Genomic DNA, 23184 nt, shown 5'->3' on the forward strand with positions numbered 1-23184 from the left:
GGCTGCATCTCAATAACCTCTAGTGGCTTCCTCCTCTAGGCTGCATCTCAATAACCTCTAGTGGCTTCCTCCTCTAGGCTGCATCTCAATAACCTCTAGTGGCTTCCTCCTCTCGGCTGCATCTCAATAACCTCTAGTGGCTTCCTCCTCTCGGCTGCATCTCAATAACCTCTAGTGGCTTCCTCCTCTAGGCTGCATCTCAATAACCTCTAGTGGCTTCCTCCTCTCGGCTGCATCTCAATAACCTCTAGTGGCTTCCTCCTCTAGGCTGCATCTCAATAACCTCTAGTGGCTTCCTCCTCTAGGCTGCATCTCAATAACCTCTAGTGGCTTCCTCCTCTCGGCTGCATCTCAATAACCTCTAGTGGCTTCCTCCTCTCGACTGCATCTCAATAACCTCTAGTGGCTTCCTCCTCTAGGCTGCATCTCAATAACCTCTAGTGGCTTCCTCCTCTCGACTGCATCTCAATAACCTCTAGTGGCTTCCTCCTCTAGGCTGCATCTCAATAACCTCTAGTGGCTTCCTCCTCTAGGCTGCATCTCAATAACCTCTAGTGGCTTCCTCCTCTAGGCTGCATCTCAATAACCTCTAGTGGCTTCCTCCTCTCGGCTGCATCTCAATAACCTCTAGTGGCTTCCTCCTCTAGGCTGCATCTCAATAACCTCTAGTCTGCATCTCAATAACCTCTAGTGGCTTCCTCCTCTAGGCTGCATCTCAATAACCTCTAGTGGCTTCCTCCTCTAGGCTGCATCTCAATAACCTCTAGTGGCTTCCTCCTCTAGGCTGCATCTCAATAACCTCTAGTGGCTTCCTCCTCTAGGCTGCATCTCAATAACCTCTAGTGGCTTCCTCCTCTAGGCTGCATCTCAATAACCTCTAGTGGCTTCCTCCTCTAGGCTGCATCTCAATAACCTCTAGTGGCTTCCTCCTCTAGGCTGCATCTCAATAACCTCTAGTGGCTTCCTCCTCTAGGCTGCATCTCAATAACCTCTAGTGGCTTCCTCCTCTAGGCTGCATCTCAATAACCTCTAGTGGCTTCCTCCTCTAGGCTGCATCTCAATAACCTCTAGTGGCTTCCTCCTCTAGGCTGCATCTCAATAACCTCTAGTGGCTTCCTCCTCTCGGCTGCATCTCAATAACCTCTAGTGGCTTCCTCCTCTAGGCTGACTCTCAATAACCTCTAGTGGCTTCCTCCTCTCGGCTGCATCTCAATAACCTCTAGTGGCTTCCTCCTCTAGGCTGCATCTCAATAACCTCTAGTGGCTTCCTCCTCTCGGCTGCATCTCAATAACCTCTAGTGGCTTCCTCCTCTCGGCTGCATCTCAATAACCTCTAGTGGCTTCCTCCTCTCGGCTGCATCTCAATAACCTCTAGTGGCTTCCTCCTCTAGGCTGCATCTCAATAACCTCTAGTGGCTTCCTCCTCTAGGCTGCATCTCAATAACCTCTAGTGGCTTCCTCCTCTCGGCTGCATGTCAATAACCTCTAGTGGCTTCCTCCTCTCGACTGCATCTCAATAACCTCTAGTGGCTTCCTCCTCTAGGCTGCATCTCAATAACCTCTAGTGGCTTCCTCCTCTAGGCTGCATCTCAATAACCTCTAGTGGCTTCCTCCTCTAGGCTGCATCTCAATAACCTCTAGTGGCTTCCTCCTCTAGGCTGCATCTCAATAACCTCTAGTGGCTTCCTCCTCTAGGCTGCATCTCAATAACCTCTAGTGGCTTCCTCCTCTAGGCTGCATCTCAATAACCTCTAGTGGCTTCCTCCTCTAGGCTGCATCTCAATAACCTCTAGTGGCTTCCTCCTCTAGGCTGCATCTCAATAACCTCTAGTGGCTTCCTCCTCTAGGCTGCATCTCAATAACCTCTAGTGGCTTCCTCCTCTAGGCTGCATCTCAATAACCTCTAGTGGCTTCCTCCTCTAGGCTGCATCTCAATAACCTCTAGTGGCTTCCTCCTCTAGGCTGCATCTCAATAACCTCTAGTGGCTTCCTCCTCTCGACTGCATCTCAATAACCTCTAGTGGCTTCCTCCTCTAGGCTGCATCTCAATAACCTCTAGTGGCTTCCTCCTCTAGGCTGCATCTCAATAACCTCTAGTGGCTTCCTCCTCTAGGCTGCATCTCAATAACCTCTAGTGGCTTCCTCCTCTCGGCTGTATCTCAATAACTTCTACCTTTCAAATGTCAGATTTGAGTAATTTAGCTGACGCTGTAATCCAGAGCGATTTACAGGAGCAATTAGGGTTAAGTGCCTTGCTCAACGGCACATCGGCCAGTTTTTCACCTAGTCGGCTCAGGGGGTTTGAACCGGCAACCTTTTGGTTACGGGCCTAACACTCTTAACCGCTAAGCTTCCTCCCCTCAGCTGTATCTCAATACCTATGGTGACTTCCTCCCTGACTACCAGCTACCTAGCTACCTGTGACCAATAATTTCCAATGGAAGGATGAGACACTAGGAGACACACAGCGACTTAACGGCCGAGTTGACATTTTTTGTAAATATCAGCGAGGCAACAGCCAATCAGGGCAGAGGACAGCTCTCACTTTGACATAAAGGCCAAAGACCAAACTCCCATCATGCATGCTGTTTGGAAGATAGACCCACGATGGATGATGTCAGAGACTTGGTAGCTAGCTTCATGGCCAAGTCTGAACGGCAGAATACTACCTTCCTCCCCTCTCTGTCTGTCTCTCTCTCTCTCCCTCCTTCCTACCTTCCTTCCTCCCCTCTGTCTGTCTCTCTCTCTCTCTCTCACTCTCACTCTCTCTCTCCCTCTCCCTCTGCCTGTCTCTCTCTCTCTCTCACTCTCTCTCTCTCTCTCCCTCCCTTCCTTCCTCCCCCCTCTGCCTGTCTCTCTCTCTCTCTCTCTCCCTCCCTTCCTTCCTCCCCCCTCTGCCTGTCTCTCTCTCTCTCTCTCTCTCACTCTCTCCCTTCCTTCCTTCCTCCCCCCTCTGCCTGTCTCTCTCTCTCTCTCTCTCTCTCCCTCCTTCCTACCTTCCTTCCTCCCCCCTCTGTCTGTCTCTCTCTCTCCCTCCTTCCTACCTTCCTTCCTCCCCCTCTGCCTGTCTCTCGCTCTATCTCCCTCCTTCCTACCTTCCTTCCTCCCCCCTGTCTGTCTCTCTCTCTCTCCCTCCTTTCTACCTTCCTTCCTCCCCCCTCTGTCTGTCTCTCTCTCTCCCTCCTTTCTACCTTCCTTCCTCCCCCCTCTGTCTGTCTCTCTCTCCCTCCTTCCTACCTTCCTTCCTCCCCCTCTGTCGTCTCTCTCTCTCTCCCTCCTTCCTACCTTCCTTCCTCCCCCCTCTGTCTGTCTCTCTCTCTCTCTCCCTCCTTTCTACCTTCCTTCCTCCCCCTCTGTCTGTCTCTCTCTCCCTCCTTCCTACCTTCCTTCCTCCCCCTCTGTCTCTCTCTCTCTCTCCCTCCTTCCTACCTTCCTTCCTCCCCCCTCTGTCTGTCTCTCTCTCTCCCTCCTTCCTACCTTCCTTCCTCCCCCCTCTGTCTGTCTCTTTCTCTCTCTCCCTCCTTCCTCCCCCCTCTGTCTGTCTCTCTCTCTCTCCCTCCTTCCTACCTTCCTTCCTCCCCCCCTCTGCCTGTCTCTCTCTCTCTCCCTCCTTCCTTACCTTCCTCACCCGCTTCAGCCTCCTCCAGCTCAGCTTTCTTCAGTCTTTCCTGCATCACCACACGTTTAGCCAGATCCGCAAAGCCCCGACGTCGGGGGGCTGGAGAGGACGAGGGGGCTAGAGAGGTGGAGGGGGCCGCAGAGCCCCAACGGCGGGGGGCAGGAGAGGTGGATGGGGTAGAGGTAGAGGGAGATGGGGTGGAGGTGGCGGCAGTGGGTGAATGAAAGGATGATTTTGGGGTGATGGGGAGAGGAGAAGAAGGAGAGGAAGTGGATGAAGGGACGGAGTGAGGAGGAGAGGAAGTGGGGGGAGGAGGTGAACGAGAGACTGACGATGGGATGAATTTGGGGGAGTCTGAGGGAGTCGAGGTGAGGGAGGGTTGGGAGGCAGGGGGGAGGGGGTTAGGGGAGGGAGGTGAGGCAGTGTCCAGGGTAGAGGGAGACCCCTGTGGGATGAGGGGGGTGGAAGGGGGGAGGGGGGAGGGAGGAGTGGGGAGATCCACGTCCATCTCACCTGTAACAACACAAGAGAAGATAAGATGTTAAAATGATGTTGTAATCATTACAGGACATGGACAGATGATGTTGTAGTCATTACAGGACATGGACAGATGTTGTTGTAGTCATTACAGGACATGGACAGATGAGGTTGTAATCATTACAGGACATGGACAGATTATGTTGTAGTCATTACAGGACATGGACAGATGATGTTGTAATCATTACAGGACATGGACAGATGTTGTTGTAGTCATTACAGGACATGGACAGATGATGTTGTAGTCATTACAGGACATGGACAGATGATGTTGTAATCATTACAGGACATGGACAGATGATGTTGTAGTCATTACAGGACATGGACAGATGAGGTTGTAATCATTACAGGACATGGACAGATTATGTTGTAGTCATTACAGGACATGGACAGATGATGTTGTAATCATTACAGGACATGGACAGATGTTGTTGTAGTCATTACAGGATACTGACAGATGTTGTTGTAGTCATTACAGGACATGGACAGATGATGTTGTAATCATTACAGGACATGGACAGATGTTGTTGTAGTCATTACAGGATATGGACAGATGTTGTTGTAGTCATTACAGGACATGGACAGATGATGTTGTAATCATTACAGGACATGGACAGATGTTGTTGTAGTCATTACAGGACATGGACAGATGTTGTTGTAGTCATTACAGGACATGGACAGATGTTGTTGTAGTCATTACAGGATACTGACAGATGTTGTTGTAGTCATTACAGGACATGGACAGATGATGTTGTAATCATTACAGGACATGGACAGATGTTGTTGTAGTCATTACAGGATATGGACAGATGTTGTTGTAGTCATTACAGGACATGGACAGATGCTGTTGTAATCATTACAGGACATGGACAGATGTTGTTGTAGTCATTACAGGACATGGACAGATGTTGTTGTAGTCATTACAGGACATGGACATATGATGTTGTAATCATTACAGGACATGGACAGATGATGTTGTAGTCATTACAGGACATGGACAGATGTTGTTGTAGTCATTACAGGATATGGACAGATGCTGTTGTACTCATTACAGGACATGGACAGATGATGTTGTAGTCAGTACAGGATATGGACAGATGTTGTTGTAGTCATTACAGGATATGGACAGATGCTGTTGTAATCATTACAGGACACGGAAAGGAAAGTAAAGTTCAAAATCTTCCTGCTGTGCTACAGATGCCGTATCTTAATTTGATCATCCTGTTGTTGCAGGACTTGTTCTGCATAGCAATGCAAACATGTAGTGTATTCAAGGTTTAAAAACACTTCTAAAGTTTGTAATTTCCACTTAAAATTCAGGGGAGGGTTTGGCCGGAGGGCTTTCCTTGGCTCATCGCGCTCTAGCGAATCCTTGTGGCGGGCCGGGGCCTACAAGCTGACTTCAGTGGTCAGTCCAACAGTGTATCCACAGACACATTGGTGCGGCTGGCTTCCGGGTTAAGCGAGCAGTGTGGCTTGGCGGGTCATATTTTGTCTTGAACTTTGCGTCTCCCGAGGCCGTTGGGGAGTTGCAGCGATGAAACACGATCGTTACTAAAAAATACAAAATATAAAAATGCCCATTAATTATAATCCACACAACAATTCACATCTTCCTGTTGCTGCAGGAATATTTGCCTGCTGTGTGAAACTGGCTCAAATGAAGATACGGCATCTGTATAATGCATTCATCATTCTAATGCAGCAACTCTTTCAGCCTACATGAGGTAGATCTGATATCGTCAAGTAGAATATGGAAGGATGGGAATTTACCTTTGGCAACATCGCAAACACATCATGAGAGACAACGTGATGATAACAAGCGTTGATTCTGCATGACCTAACAATGGCTGCCCACTGGAATGCTCGAGGACCTGTCGACTGTTAGTCTCTCATTCAGCTAGTAGACCTGTCGACTGTTAGAATCTCATACAGCTAGTAGACCAACCGACTGTTAGTCTCTCATTCAGCTAGTAGACCAACTGACTGTTAGTCTCTCATACAGCTAGTAGACCTGTCGACTGTTAGCTTCTCATACAGCTAGTAGACCTGTCGACTGTTAGCTTCTCATACCGCTAGTAGACCTGTCGACTGTTAGTCTCTCATACAGCTAGTAGACCTGTCGACTGTTAGCTTCTCATACAGCTAGTAGACCTGTCGACAGTTAGTCTCTCATACAGCTAGTAGACCTGTCGACTGTTAGTCTCTCATACAGCTAGTAGACCTGTCGACTGTTAGCTTCTCATACAGCTAGTAGACCTGTCGACTGTTAGCTGCTCATACAGCTAGTAGACCTGTCGACTGTTAGCTTCTCATACCGCTAGTAGACCTGTCGACTGTTAGTCTCTCATACAGCTAGTAGACCTGCCGACTGTTAGTTTATCATACAGCTAGTAGACCTGTCGACTGTTAGTTTATCATACAGCTAGTAGACCTGTCGACTGTTAGTCTCTCATACAGCTAGTAGACCTGTCGACTGTTAGTTTATCATACAGCTAGTAGACCTGTCGACTGTTAGTCTCTCATACAGCTAGTAGACCTGTCGACTGTTAGTTTATCATACAGCTAGTAGACCTGTCGACTGTTAGCTTCTCATACAGCTAGTAGACCTGTCGACTGTTAGTCTCTCATACAGCTAGTAGACCTGTCGACTGTTAGTTTATCATACAGCTAGTAGACCTGTCGACTGTTAGTCTCTCATACAGCTAGTAGACCTGTCGACTGTTAGCTTCTCATACAGCTAGTAGACCTGTCGACTGTTAGTTTATCATACAGCTAGTAGACCTGTCGACTGTTAGTCTCTCATACAGCTAGTAGACATGTCGACTGTTAGTTTCTCATACAGCTAGTAGACCTGTCGACTGTTAGTCTCTCATACAGCTAGTAGACCTGTCGACTGTTAGCTTCTCATACAGCTAGTAGACCTGTCGACTGTTAGTTTATCATACAGCTAGTAGACCTGTCGACTGTTAGCTTCTCATACAGCTAGTAGACCTGTCGACTGTTAGTCTCTCATACAGCTAGTAGACCTGTCGACTGTTAGTTTATCATACAGCTAGTAGACCTGTCGACTGTTAGTCTCTCATACAGCTAGTAGACCTGTCGACTGTTAGCTTCTCATACAGCTAGTAGACCTGTCGACTGTTAGCTTCTCATACAGCTAGAAGACCAATCGACTGTTAGTCTCTCATACAGCTAGTAGACCTGTCGACTGTTAGTTTATCATACAGCTAGTAGACCTGTCGACTGTTAGTCTCTCATACAGCTAGTAGACCTGTCGACTGTTAGTCTCTCATACAGCTAGTAGACCTGTCGACTGTAGTCTCTCATACAGCTAGTAGACCTGTCGACTGTTAGTTTATCATACAGCTAGTAGACCTGTCGAATGTTAGCTTCTCAAACAGCTAGTAGACCTGTCGACTGTTAGTTTATCATACAGCTAGTAGACCTGTCGACTGTTAGCTTCTCATACAGCTAGTAGACCTGTCGACTGTTAGTCTCTCATACAGCTAGTAGACCTGTCGACTGCTAGCTTCTCATACAGCTAGTAGACCTGTCGACTGTTAGTCTCTCATACAGCTAGTAGACCGGTCGACTGTTAGCTTATCATACAGCTAGTAGACCTGTCGACTGTTAGTTTCTCATACAGCTAGTAGACTTGTCGACTGTTCGCTTCTCATACAGCTAGTAGACCTGTCGACTGTTAGCTTCTCATACAGCTAGTAGACCTGTCGACAGTTAGCTTCTCATACAGCTAGTAGACCTGTCGACTGTTAGTCTCTCATACAGCTAGTAGACCTGTCGACTGTTAGTCTCTCATACAGCTAGTAGACCTGTCGACTGTTAGCTTCTCATACAGCTAGTAGACCTGTCGACTGTTAGCTTCTCATACAGCTAGTAGACCTGTCGACTGTTAGTCTCTCATACAGCTAGTAGACCTGTCGACTGCTAGCTTCTCATACAGCTAGTAGACCTGTCGACTGTTAGTCTCTCATACAGCTAGTAGACCGGTCGACTGTTAGCTTATCATACAGCTAGTAGACCTGTCGACTGTTAGTTTCTCATACAGCTAGTAGACTTGTCGACTGTTCGCTTCTCATACAGCTAGTAGACCTGTCGACTGTTAGCTTCTCATACAGCTAGTAGACCTGTCGACAGTTAGCTTCTCATACAGCTAGTAGACCTGTCGACTGTTAGTCTCTCATACAGCTAGTAGACCTGTCGACTGTTAGTCTCTCATACAGCTAGTAGACCTGTCGACTGTTAGCTTCTCATACAGCTAGTAGACCTGTCGACTGTTAGCTTCTCATACAGCTAGTAGACCTGTCGACTGTTAGTCTCTCATACAGCTAGTAGACCTGTCGACTGTTAGTCTCTCATACAGCTAGTAGACCTGTCGACTGTTAGTCTCTCATACAGCTAGTAGACCTGTCGACTGTTAGTCTCTCATACAGCTAGTAGACCTGTCGACTGTTAGTCTCTCATACAGCTAGTAGACCTGTCGACTGTTAGTTTATCATACAGCTAGTAGACCTGTCGACTGTTAGCTTCTCAAACGGCTAGTAGACCTGTCGACTGTTAGTTTATCATACAGCTAGTAGACCTCTCGACTGTTAGCTTCTCATACAGCTAGTAGACCTGTCGACAATTAGTCTCTCATACAGCTAGTAGACCTGTCGACTGTTAGTCTCTCATACAGCTAGTAGACCTGTCGACTGTTAGTCTCTCATACAGCTAGTAGACATGTCGACTGTTAGTTTCTCATACAGCTAGTAGACCTGTCGACTGTTAGCTTCTCATACAGCTAGTAGACCTGTCGACTGTTAGCTTCTCATACAGCTAGTAGACCTGTCGACAGTTAGCTTCTCATACAGCTAGTAGACCTGTCGACAGTTAGTCTCTCATACAGCTAGTAGACCTGTCGACTGTTAGTCTCTCATACAGCTAGTAGACCTGTCGACTGTTAGTCTCTCATACAGCTAGTAGACCTGTCGACTGTTAGCTTCTCATACAGCTAGTAGACCTGTCGACTGTTAGTCTGTCATACAGCTAGTAGACCTGTCGACTGTTAGCTTCTCATACAGCTAGTAGACCTGTCGACTGTTAGCTTCTCATACAGCTAGAAGACCTGTCGACTGTTAGTCTCTCATACAGCTAGTAGACCTGTCGACTGTTAGTCTCTCATACAGCTAGTAGACCTGTCGACTGTTAGCTTCTCATACAGCTAGTAGACCTGTCGACTGTTAGTCTCTCATACAGCTAGTAGACCTGTCGACTGTTAGTTTATCATACAGCTAGTAGACCTGTCGACTGTTAGTCTCTCATACAGCTAGTAGACCTGTCGACTGTTAGCTTCTCATACAGCTAGTAGACCTGTCGACTGTTAGTCTCTCAAACAGCTAGTAGACCTGTCGACTGTTAGCTTCTCATACAGCTAGTAGACCTGTCGACTGTTAGTCTCTCATACAGCAGATAGACCTGTCGACTGTTAGCTTCTCATACAGCTAGTAGACCTGTCGACTGTTAGCTTCTCATACAGCTAGTAGACCTGTCGACTGTTAGTCTCTCATACAGCTAGTAGACCTGTCGACTGTTAGTCTCTCATACAGCTAGTAGACCTGTCGACTGTTAGCTTCTCATACAGCTAGTAGACCTGTCGACTGTTAGCTTCTCATACAGCTAGTAGACCTGTCGACTGTTAGCTTCTCATACAGCTAGTAGACCTGTCGACTGTTAGCTTCTCATACAGCTAGTAGACCTGTCGACTGTTAGTCTCTCATACAGCTAGTAGACCTGTCGACAGTTAGTCTCTCATACAGCTAGTAGACCTGTCGACTGTTAGTCTCTCATACAGCTAGTAGACCTGTCGACTGTTAGCTTCTCATACAGCTAGTAGACCTGTCGACTGTTAGCTTCTCATACAGCTAGTAGACCTGTCGACTGTTAGTCTCTCATACAGCTAGTAGACCTGTCGACTGTTAGCTTCTCATACAGCTAGTAGACCTGTCGACTGTTAGCTTCTCATACAGCTAGTAGACCTGTCGACTGTTAGAATCTCATACAGCTAGTAGACCTGTCAACTGTTAGCTTCTCATACAGCTAGTAGACCTGTCGACTGTTAGTCTCTCAAACAGCTATGTTTTTAGGGACCGCTTTTTATTGTTTTGTTTAATCAAAGAGTTAAAACAAACTATAGGCTACACAAGTAATATTCTAGCAATCGGATTAGGCTACAGCTGCTGCCGCAAACAATGAATAGGCTAACTCACCTGCCTGCGCAGGACATCGGGGATTTCCTATGGCTCTTCTGACATTCAAGTACTCCAGTCACCAAGTACTCCCAACTCTACTAAAGACAACAGTAGTAACGTTCCATTAACTCGTCCTGTGATGTTGTTGTTGTAGACATTTACTAAGTTGGCATAGAAACTAGATGCGACAATTTCCTGCCACAGTGTGTTTCCATTGAACTATCTTGTGTCGATAAAAACAGCTGGACGTGTTGACGTACAGCATTTATAGAGATACGGCCTCTGCAGAAGTCAGGGCATTAATACTCCTTATGTTGAGCAGAGCTGTTGAGCAGAGCTGTTGAGCAGAGCTGTTGCTGTTGAGCAGAGCTGTTGCTGTTGAGCAGAGCTGTTGCTGTTGAGCAGAGCTGTTGAGCAGAGCTGTTGCTGTTGAGCAGAGCTGTTGAGCAGAGCTGTTGCTGTTGAGCAGAGCTGTTGAGCAGAGCTGTTGCTGTTGAGCAGAGCTGTTGCTGTTGAGCAGAGCTGTTGAGCAGAGCTGTTGCTGTTGAGCAGAGCTGTTGAGCAGAGCTGTTGAACAGAGCTGTTGAGCAGAGCTGTTGAACAGAGCTGTTGAGTGAGCTGTTGAGCAGAGCCGTTGTGAAGGAAGTTGTCAAGGAAACGAGTTTGTGTTTATAAAGGACCTCCCGCCCTCACCTACTGTCAACTAATCATTTCAATGTGGAGCTAACTGAAGCTGGCTAACTGAAGCTGGCTAGCTTTATTAAACCCTGAGTAGATCTAGCTGGCTAACTGAAGCTGGCTAGCTTTATTAAACCATGAGTAGATCTGGCTGGCTAAATGAAGCTGGCTAACTGAAGCTGGTTAACTGAAGCGGGCTAACTGAAGCTGGCTAGCTTTATTAAACCCTGTGTAGACCTAGCTGGCTAACTGAAGCTGGTTAACTGAAGCTGGCTAGCTTTATAAACCCCTGAGTAGATCTAGCTGGCTAACTGAAGCTGGCTAACTGAAGCTGGTTAACTGAAGCGGGCTAACTGAAGCTGGCTAGCTTTATTAAACCCTGTGTAGACCTAGCTGGCTAACTGAAACTGACTAACTGAAGCTGTCTTACTGAAGCTGGCTCGCTTTATTAAACCCTGAGTAGATCTAGCTGGTTAACTGAAGCTGGCTACCTGAAGCTGGCTAGCTTGATAAAACCCTGAGTAGATCTAGATGGATAACTGAAGCTGGCTAACTGAAGCTGGCTAGCTTGATAAAACCCTGACTAGATCTAGCTGGCTAGTATATCCTACAGGGGGTTTCTAACCTCTACTAGGGGATCCTCCTTTATTTGAACTGATCCAGAAATAGCACACCTGATTCAACAAGTCCACCAATTATCAAGCCCTTGACTAGATGGATATTGAGCTGGTTCAGGACTATTAAAAAGCATGAACTGGTGCTCGCCCCAACAATGTTAGTGGAGGGGATGGCTAACGGAGAGTAAACTGTCTATAAAAGACAGAGAGAAAGTCCCATTCCCAAATGAATAGGTAAACCTGACAATGTCTTGGTCTAGTTCAGGGCTACAACTACATGGGGTACGTCTGGTGTCCAGGAGAGGTTTGAGAACCACGGTCTTAGATATCTGATCATCTAACAAAGTCTCTTATGTCATCTTCAAACACTGGGAACTCTGCACCAATAACAGGAAGGAAGCTAGGCCCTACATTTACCACCCCGCACCCAACCCACCCTGGGCCAGTGGACTGTCGTGACGTTGTATTAGTTAATGTGACGACTGTTGCTCATCGAATTATTAACTGTTTATAATTGCGTGATTAAATGAATCAAGCAATGAATCAAGCAATTATTAACTCATTAACCTGGAGCACCATGGGAAAATTAGTTTTATTGAGTTTCTATTTCCCAAATTAACTCAAAGAATATCAGAATATCGATTTTACAACAGTCGCTAATTAATCAATTTCCTCTACAGTCTCATTCTGAACGTCGCATTATCTGGGAATCTGCACGGACCCGGGTCCCACCAATGAGTTTACCACACCAATCTTAGTTGATTATTTATTTACTAGCAAGCTAAAATGATGATAAAAGATACACAAAACACAGTCTAGGCTATTGATTAGGACTTAGTATAACAGGCCAACACACTATGGCGCGTGTTACCCAAAATGGGGATTTAAAAGAGAGAGAATAAGAGAAAGCACATGAGAGACATATACATTTGGGTGCCTTTGTCAGCTATGCTTATTTTAACCCCTAGCCTTGCCCTGAACTGCCACTCTTATGGGTCAGAATATAATGATGTAATTACGTGTTGGAGGTCTCAGATGGGAAGCTCCGTGTGGGTCGTTTAGGCTTCTCAATGACGCTCTTCTCCGGCGCAACTCTCTGGTTGTCCTCACGATGTCAGTGTCCTTTTTGGCTTAGTGGTCTGATTTCTCCCCCTTGATCTGAAAGGGGTCTTCTGAGGACAGACAGCTCTGTAGCTCAGAGCTCACAGCGTAGGAATGAAACAGCGTAGATACCACGATTCGATGAAGAGTGGAGGCTAGGTGGTTCGGCTTGAATTCACCCACTTAGACACAGCTACTCATCCGTAGCTTGGGTAGAAAAAGATTTCTTTGTCTTCAACCTTGTGTTGCGTTTTGGGGTTCGTTGACTTTGTTAGACCTTGGCTGCAGCCTGGGGTCACTTTAGTCTATCTGTTCATTCTTCACTCCCATGTCTTATACCTTCGGGTCAGAAGTGGGCGTAACCGCCTTTAGGGCAATTCTCTGGGCGTACCAAGTTAAGAGACAAGGCCTAGATTTGACTCAATTCCAATTTTAGACAACTAACTTCACATTTCATCTTCACCAAAACATTCTCTTTGATTTGGACATTTTCCACACAATGTACAATGTATAAACATCAGGCATATACTGGGAAAACTCTTAAAGGTACAATTTTTCATAATAACGTAATTTGTTAACCTTTAATAACAAAACAAAAATTGCATACATTTTCATATTCCATCTATCGTCATGACCACCATTGTGGCTGACAGAAACCATTGTTCCAAAGTCCCTTTATTGCATGTTTAATGTTCTGAGAAAAGTTCTCCATTGTGAGGACAAAGGAATTTTGTCTTTGGCCTAAGATTTATCATGGGCGTGAGGGGTCATAAAACCCCCACATCTTCAGACCCCTAGATCTCTCCTCCTCTGTTGGGGGTGAGAGATAATCTGTAGGTTTGTGGTCTCCTGTAACCTGACCTGATCAGGACAGTCATGACAGGACTAACCCACCCTGGGCCAGTGGACCAACCCACCCTGGGCCAGTGGACCAACCCACCCTGGGCCAGTGGACCAACCCAACCTGGGCCAGTGGATCAACCCACCCTGGGCCAGTGGACCAACCCACCCTGGGCCAGTGGATCAACCCACCCTGGTCCAGTGGACCAACCCACCCTGGGCCAGTGGACCAACTCACCCTAGGCCAGTGGACCAACCCACCCTGGACCAGTGGACCAACCCACCCTGGGCCAGTGGACTAACCCACCCTGGGCCAGTGGACCAACCCACCCTGGGCCAGTGGACCAACCCACCCTGGGCCAGTGGACCAACCCACCCTGGGCCAGTGGACTAACCCACCCTGGGCCAGTGGACCAACCCACCCTGGACCAGTGGACCAACCCACCCTGGGCCAGAGGACTAACCCACCCTGGGCCAGTGGACCAACCCACCCTGGGCCAGTGGACTAACCCTACCCACCCTGGGCCAGTGGACCAACCCACCCTGGGCCAGTGGACCAACCTACCCTGGGCCAGTGGACCAGTGGACTAACTCACCCTGGGCCAGTGGACCAACCCACCCTGGGCCAGTGGACTAACCCACCCTGGGCCAGTGGACCAACCCACCCTGGGCTAGTGGACTAACCCACCCTGGGCCAGTGGACCAGTGGACTAACCCACCCTGGGCCAGTGGGCCAACCCACCCTGGGCCAGTGGACAAGTGGACCACCACACCCTGGGCCAGTGGACCAACCCACCCTGGGCCAGTGGGCCAACCTACCCCTACCCTACCCTGGGCCAGTGGACCAACCCACCCTGGGCCAGAGGACCAACCTACCCTACTCACCCTGGGCCAGTGGACCAACCCACCCTGGGCCAGTGGGTCAGTGGACCAACCCACCCTGGGCCAGTGGGCCAACCCACCCTGGGCCAATGGACCAACCCCCCCCCCCCCCCCCTCCCTATCCTTGCCTAAAATATGACCCCTCCCTGTCAGAGAAGGAGCTGCAGTGACACACAGACAGGCCCCCAAACTGTCCCCAGTTTAGAATATGTTAACTTTGAGGTTTTAAAAATAAACCGTTACGAAATAAATGATCTAATTGTCAAAACAGCTGCTCTACAAATACGGGACTGACACAGAATAACATATCCTATACACAACTATTCAATAGAAAGCAATAGGCTATCGCAATGGAAAACGCTCCATACAGCCGGACTAAAACAAAACGTTTAGGCTACTTCGAATGTGTAATTGGAATTATTTTTGAAGTAGACTACATGTGTTTTTAGATTGGTAGCCTACCGCAAACATACGAAAATGAAACGCCTGCTGCGTTGTTACAACCTGCCTTAACTTCTGTCAATCTGGAATAGCGCAACGCGCGTCCGGTCAATCTTGTCAGCCCATGCCACCTAAATTAAGCTTTTTCAAACAAGTAGCCTAAAGGAAAAGTGACTTACTCATGGTCCGAACGAACAGTTTTACTCAAGACATAAAATGAAGTAGACTTCTTCTCAGGTCAAAAGTTTGGATAGAAGTCTTCGCAGCGGATCCATGTCACTCTCGACAGCCTACGTCGCGAAAGAAGAGACGGGAGCTCCGACAGTTGAGTCTTGACGTGCTTTCATTGGCCAAGGTGCATAAAGATAGCGCCCTCATGTACTTACCACAAATCAGGGCCGGTATAATGTAGGGGCTTACCGGGGTGGAAGCCCCTGGGGCCCCAAGGCCTGTGGTATGCCCCAAAAGGCAGCAAAAATAAAAATGAAATATATACAGTATATATTATGTATGTAGCATATGTACACTACCGGTCAAAAGTTTTAGAACACCTACTCATTCAAGGGTTTTTCTTTATTTTTACTATTTTCTACATTGTAGAATAATGGTGAACACATCAAAACTATTAAATAACACATCAAATCAAATGTATTTATAAAGCCCTTCTTACATCAGTCGATATCTCAAAGTGCTGTACAGAAACCCAGCCTAAAACACCAAACAGCAAGTAATGCAGGTGTAGAAGCACGGTGGCTAGGAAAAACTCCCTAGAAAGGCCAAAACCTAGGAAGAAACCTAGAGAGGAACCAGGCTATGAGGGGTGGCCAGTCCTCTTCTGGCTGTGCCAGAACATGCTGTAACAGGCTGTAACAGAACATGGCCAAGATTTTCAAATGTTCATAGATGACCAGCAGGGTCAAATAATAAAAAACTGGAGCAGCAGCACGGCCAGGTGGACTGGGGACAGCAAGGACTCCTCAGACCAGGTAGTCCTGAGGCATGGTCCTAGGGCTCAGGTCATCCGAGAGAGACAGAGAAAAAAAAAGAAAGAAAGAATTAGAGAGAGCATATTTAAATTCACACAAGGCACGGATAAGACAGGAGAAATACTCCAGATATAACAGACTGACCCTAGCCCCCCGACACATAAACTACTGCAGCATAGATACTGGAGGCTGAGACAGGAGGGGTCAGGAGACACCCATCTGAAGATACCCCAGGACAGGGCCAAACAGGAAGGATATGGAATCATGTAGTAACCAAAAAAGTATTAACCTGTTAGGGCTAGGGGGCAGTATTGACACGGCCGGATAAAAAACGTACCCGATTTAATCTGGTTACTACTCCTGCCCAGTAACTAGAATATGCATATAATTATTGGCTTTGGATAGAAAACACCCTAAAGTTTCTAAAACTGTTTGAATGGTGTCTGTGAGTATAACAGAACTCATATGGCAGGCCAAAACCTGAGAAGATTCCATGCAGGAAGTGGCCTGTCTGACAAGTTGTGTTTCATCTTGGCTCTTTTTATTGAAGACTGAGGATCTTTGCTATAACGTGACACTTCCTACGGCTCCCATAGGCTCTCAGAGCCTGGGAAAAAGCTGAACGATATCGAGGCAGCCTCTGGCTGAAACACTTTATCGCGTTTGGCAAGTGGCCGATCAGAGTACTATGGGCTTAGGCGCGTGCCCGAGTCGACCCCATGCTTTATTTTCTTTCGTCTGTTTACCTAAACGCAGATTCCCGGTCGGAATATTATCGCTTTTTTATGAGAAAAATGGCATAAAAATTGATTTTAAACAGCGGTTGACATGCTTCGAAGTACGGTAATGGAATATTTAGAATTTTTTTGTCACGAATTGCGCCATGCTCGTCACCCTTATTTACCCTTTCGGATAGTGTCTTGAACGCAGGAACAAAACGCCGCTATTTGGATATAACTATGGATTATTTTGAACCAAACCAACATTTGTTATTGAAGTAGAAGTCCTGGGAGTGCATTCTGACGAAGACAGCAAAGGTAATAACATTTTTCTTATAGTAAATCTGACTTTGGTGAGTGCTAAACTTGCTGGGTGTCTAAATAGCTAGCCCTGTGATGCCGGGCTATCTACTGAGAATATTGCAAAATGTGCTTTCACCGAAAAGCTATTTTAAAATCGGACATATCGAGTGCATAGAGGAGTTCTGTATCTATAATTCTTTAAATAATTGTTATGCTTTTTGTGAACGTTTATCGTGAGTAATTTAGTAAATTCACCGGCAGTGTTCGGTGGGAATGCTAGTCACATGCTAATGTAAAAAGCTGGTTTTTGATATAAATATGAACTTGATTGAACAAAACATGCATGTATTGTATAACATAATGTCCTAGGGTTGTCATCTGATGAAGATCATCAAAGGTTAGTGCTACATTTAGCTGTGGTTTGGGTTTATGTGACATTATATGCTAGCTTGAAAAATGGGTGTCTGATTATTTCTGGCTGGGTACTCTGCAGACATAATCTAATGTTTTGCTTTCGTTGTAAAGCCTTTTTGAAATCGGACAGTGTGGTTAGATTAATGAGAGTCTTGTCTTTAAAATGGTGTAAAATAGTCATATGTTTGAAAAATTGAAGTTTTTGCATTTTTGAGGAATTTGAATAACGCGCCACGGGATTACACTGGCTGTTGCGTAGGTGGGATGATTTCGTCCCACATACCCTAGAGAGGTTAAACAAATCAAAATATATTTTATATTTGAGATTCTTCAAATAGCTACCCTTTGCCTTGATGACAGCTTTGCAAAATAAAATAAATACCGTATATATTACGTATGTAGTATATATATACACAAATGTTTTACTGCATCTGCCAGCCACAGAAGGACTCAAGAGCCCACTCTCAATGAGTGTAGGCAGCCGAATCATCAGATGGGGGAGGAGACGAGGTAGATGGCTCACGTTGGTAACTGGGTGATTAACATTATATTTTAAATGACTACCTCATCTCTGTACCCCACACATACAATTATCTGTAAGGTCCCTCAGTCGAGAAGTGAATTTCAAACGAAGATTCAACCACAAAGACCAGGGAGGTTTTCCAACGCCTCGCAAAGAAGGAGTATAGTATAATGATACTGTGTATTATGTATTAAACCCACCCAGTCGTTCTTCTGAACAGAGCTGCAGGACAGGAAGGAAACTGCTCAGGGACGTCACCATGAGGCCATTTGTCACGTTGGTATTAAGGATCGGGAGACAGGCGCAGGAATGCGTAATAAGAGTTTTTATTTCTCTACCCAAATGACATGTAAAGGCACGGGGACGAAGACCAAACAAACACTATACAAAACACAGGGTTGAGACCCAAACAAAAGAGTGAGGAGAACCTCTAATAAATAACACACACACACTATGATTAACCCACGGGACGAAACCCGTAATCATCTGCACTATATAAGCGGCACGAAAGCCAAAACAACATAACACAGGTACTCACGCGAACCAACAGACATTGGAACAATAATCAACAGGACAACGGTAAACAAAGGGCACACTTATACAGTTACTAATCAATGGGAATAGGGACCAGGTGTGCGTGATGACAGTTCCGGAGGGATCCGTGACATCATTGGTGATTTTAAAACAGTTACAGAGTTCAATGTCTGTGATTGGAGAAAACTGAGGATGGATCAACAACATTGTTGTGACTTCACAATAACGACCTAAATGATAGAGTGAAAAGAATATACAGAATATAAATATTCCAAAACATGCAGCTTGTATGCATCAAGGCATTAAAGTAATACTGAAGGAAAAGAACATGGCAAACAAATACACTTTTTGGCCCAAATGCAAAGCCTCATGTTTGGGGCAAATCCAACACATCACTGAGTAACTGCCTCCTTATTTTTTTGTTTGTTGGTGGCTGCATCGTGGTATGGGTATGCTTGTCATCAGCAAATACTGGGGAATTTTTCAGGATAAAAAAAATGGAATGGAGCTAAGAACAGACAAACTCCTAGAGGAAAACCTGCTTCAGTCTGCTTTACACCAGACACTGGGAGAGGAATTCAACTTTCAACAGGACAATAACCTACAACACAAGGCCAAGTGTTCCTGAGTGGCCAAGTTACAGTTTTGACTTAAATCTGCTTGAAAATCTATGGCAAGACTTGAATTTTGCTGTTTAGTCATGATCCCCAGCATCTTGACAGAACTAGAAGAATTTTGAAAAGAAAACTAGGCATAGGAATAACCCTTTTTGGTTCCATGTAGAACCCTCTGTAGAAAGGGTCCTACATGGAACCCAAAAGGGTTATACCTGGAATCAAAAAAGGTTCTACATCGAACCCAATATGGTTCTGCTATGGGGACAGCCAAAGAACTTAACCCTTTTTTCTAAGAGTGTATTTATCTAATCAAGGTATATTAGTATTTTATTGTCATTAATCTTTTTAAAAAATGTTTCGAATTTTTCTTCCACTTTGACATTACAGAGTATATTGTGTTGACAAAAATATTACAACTAAATAAGTGTTGATCCTACTTTGTAACACAATAAAATGTGAATAAATCCCAGAGGGGTGTATACTTTCTGTAAACTATGTTTAGTGGACTTTACCAGATAGATGTTGTTCTTTGGTTTTAACTTCTTATGGATGGTGGCAGTATTGAGTAGCTTGGATGACTGACGTGCCCAGAGTAAACTGCCTGCTACTCACTCCCAGGAACTAAGATATGCATATTATTTGGATAGAAAACACTCTGAAGTTTCTAAAACTGTTTGAATGATGTCTGTGAGTATAACAGAACTCATATGGCAGGCAAAAACCTGAGAAAAAATCCAAACAGGAAGTGGTCTGTAGGATTCAATTAATTCCCTATCCACACTACAGTGTCGGTGGGGTCATTTTGCACTTCCTAAGGCTTCCACTAGATGTCAACAGTCTTTAGAACCTTGTTTGAGGCTTCTACTGTAAAGTGGGGATGAATAAGAGCTCCTGGAGTCAGAACACTGCCAGCAGGGCATGAGCCTCAGGCATGCGCGCTCACGTGAGAGGTACCTCAGTTCCATAGCATTTTTTGAAGACAAAGGATTTCTCCGGTTGAAACTTTATTACGGATTTACGATAAAAACATCCTAAAGATTGATTCTATACATCGTTTGACATGTTTCTACGAACTGTAATGGACATTTTTTAGTTTTCGTCTGACCTGTGCGTCCTGAATTTGGATTTGTGAACTGAAGGCGCGAACAAAAAGGAGGTATTTGGACATAAAGGATGGACTTTATCGAACAAAACAAACATTTATTGTGGAACTGGGATTCCTGGGAGTGCATTCTGATGAAGATCATCAAAGGTAAGTGAATATTTATAATGCTATTTCTGACTATTGTTGACTCCAACATGGCGGATATATTGCTTGGCATGTTTTTGTGTCTGAGCGCCGTACTCAGATTATTGCTTTTTCGGTAAAGCTTTTTTGAAATCTGACACAGCGGTTGCATTAAGGAGAAGTTTATCTAAAGTTCCATGTATAACACTTGTATTTTCATGAACATTTATGATACATTTCTGTAAATTGATGTGGCTCTCTGCAAAATCACAGGATATTTTGGAGGCAAAAGATTACTGAACAAAACGCGCCAATGTAAACTGAGATTTTTGGATATAAATATGAACTTTATCGAACAAAACATACATGTATTGTGTAACATGAAGTCCTATGAGTGTCATCTGATGAAGATCATCAAAGGTTAGTGATTAATTTTCTCTCTATTTCTGCTTTTTGTGACTCCTCTCTTTCTCTGGAAAATGGCTGTGTTTTTGTGTGTGTAGGCGCTGACCTTACATAATCATATGTTTTGCTTTCGCCATAAAGCCTTTTTGAAATCAGACACTGTGGCTGGATTAACAAGATGTAAAGCTTTAAAATGGGATATAATAGTTGTATGTTTGAGGAATTTTAATTATGAGATTTTTGTTGTTTTGAATTTGCCGCCCTGCACTTTCACTGGCTGTCGTCATATCGATCCCGCTAATGGGATTCAAGCCATAAGAAGTTTTAACTGTGAAGATTAGGAAACACACAAATTCCACAAATTCCTGCCTTGGCAGCAGCTAATGGGGATCCTTAATAAAGACACACAAATACAAATTCCTGTCTTGGCAGCAGCTAATGGGGATCCCTAATAAAGACACACAAATACAAATTCCTGGCTTGGCAGCAGCTAATGGGGATCCCTAATAAACACACATAACATGTAAATAGAACACATTAAATATTCTGCTCAAAAAAATAAAGGGAACACTTAAACAACACATCCTAGATCTGAATGAAAGAAATAATCTTATTAAATACTTTTTTCTTTACATAGTTGAATGTGCTGACAACAAAATCACACAAAAATAATCAATGGTAATCCAATTTATCAACCCATGGAGGTCTGGATTTGGAGTCACACTCAAAATTAAAGTGGAAAACCACACTACAGGCTGATCCAACTTTGATGTAATGTCCTTAAAACAAGTCAAAATGAGGCTCAGTAGTGTGTGTGGCCTCCACGTGCCTGTATGACCTCCCTACAACGCCTGGGCATGCTCCTGATGAGGTGGCGGATGGTCTCCTGAGGGATCTCCTCCCAGACCTGGACTAAAGCATCCGCCAACTCCTGGACAGTCTGTGGTGCAACGTGGCGTTGGTGGATGGAGCGAGACATGATGTCCCAGATGTGCTCAATTAGATTCAGGTCTGGGGAACGGGCGGGCCGATCCATAGCATCAATGCCTTCCTCTTGCAGGAACTGCTGACACACTCCAGCCACATGAGGTCTAGCATTATCTTGCATTAGGAGGAACCCAGGGCCAACCGCACCAGCATATGGTCTCACAAGGGGTCTGAGGATCTCATCTCGGTACCTAATGGCAGTCAGGCTACCTCTGGCGAGCACATGGAGGGCTGTGCGGCCCCCCAAAGAAATGCCACCCCACACCATGACTGACCCACCCCCAAACCGGTCATGCTGGAGGATGTTGCAGGCAGCAGAACGTTTTCCACGGCGTCTCCAGACTGTCACATCCGTCATGTGCTCAGTGTGAACCTGCTTTCATCTGTGAAGAGCACAGGGCGCCAGTGGCGAATTTGCCAATCTTGGTGTTCTCTGGCAAATGCCAAACATCCTGCACGGTGTTGGGCTGTAAGCACAACCCCCACCTGTGGACGTCGGGCCCTCATACCACCCTCATGGAGTCTGTTTCTGACCGTTTGAGCAGACACATGCACATTTGTGGCCTGCTGGAGGTCATTTTGCAGGGCTCTGGCAGTGCTCCTCCTGCTCCTCCTTACACAAAGGCGGAGGTAGCGGTCCTGCTGCTGGGTTGTTGTCCTCCTACGGCCTCCTCCACGTCTCCTGATGTACTGGCCTGTCTCCTGGTAGCGCCTCCATGCTCTGGACACTACGCTGACAGACACAGCAAACCTTCTTGCCACAGCTCGCATTGATGTGCCATCCTGGATGAGCTGCACTACCTGAGCCACTTGTGTGGGTTGTGGACTCTGTCTCATGCTACCACTAGAGTGAAAGCACCGCCAGCATTCAAAAGTGACCAAAACATCAGCCAGGAAGCATAGGAACTGAGAAGTGGTCTGTGGTCCCCACCTGCAGAACCACTCCTTTATTGGGGGTGTCTTGCTAATTGTCTATAATTTCCACCTGTTGTCTATCCTATTTGCACAACAGCATGTGACATTTATTGTCAATCAATGTTGCTTCCTAAGTGGACAGTTTGATTTCACAGAAGTGTGATTGACTTGGAGTTACATTGTGTTGTTTAAGTGTTCCCTTTATTTTTTTGAGCAGTGTATAAATAGAACACATGAACCTGTAAATAGAACACATTAAATGTAAATAGAACATATTAACCTGTAAATAGAACACATTAAATGTAAATAGAACATATTAACCTGTAAATAGAACACATGAACCTGTAAATAGAACACATTAAATGTAAATAGAACACATTAACCTGTAAATAGAACACATTAAATGTAAATAGAACACATGAACCTGTAAATAGAACACATTAAATGTAAATAGAACACATTAACCTGTAAATAGAACACATTAACCTGTAAATAGAACACATGAACCTGTAAATAGAACACATTAAATGTAAATAGAACATATTAACCTGTAAATAGAACACATGAACCTGTAAATAGAACACATT

At 45.4% G+C, this 23184-nt stretch overlaps 1 protein-coding gene across 1 annotated transcript in view; it reads right to left on the reverse strand.

Annotated features, from left to right (window-relative positions):
• LOC106598795 (wolframin) overlaps positions 1 to 15322 on the reverse strand; it is a 50113-nt gene extending 34791 nt beyond the window's left edge. The window contains exons 1-2 of the mRNA XM_082978691.1: positions 15146 to 15322; positions 3620 to 4132 (exon numbers count right to left, since the gene is read on the reverse strand). Of these exons, the coding sequence (XP_082834817.1) occupies positions 3620 to 4132; positions 15146 to 15149 (517 nt within the window). The 5' untranslated portion in view covers positions 15150 to 15322. The remainder of the gene's footprint in view (positions 1 to 3619; positions 4133 to 15145) is intronic.
• Positions 15323 to 23184: the final 7862 nt, after the last annotated feature.

This window comes from Salmo salar, chromosome 08, assembly GCF_965601325.2.
Source record: "Salmo salar chromosome 08, fSalSal1, whole genome shotgun sequence".
Taxonomy (NCBI): domain Eukaryota; kingdom Metazoa; phylum Chordata; class Actinopteri; order Salmoniformes; family Salmonidae; genus Salmo; species Salmo salar.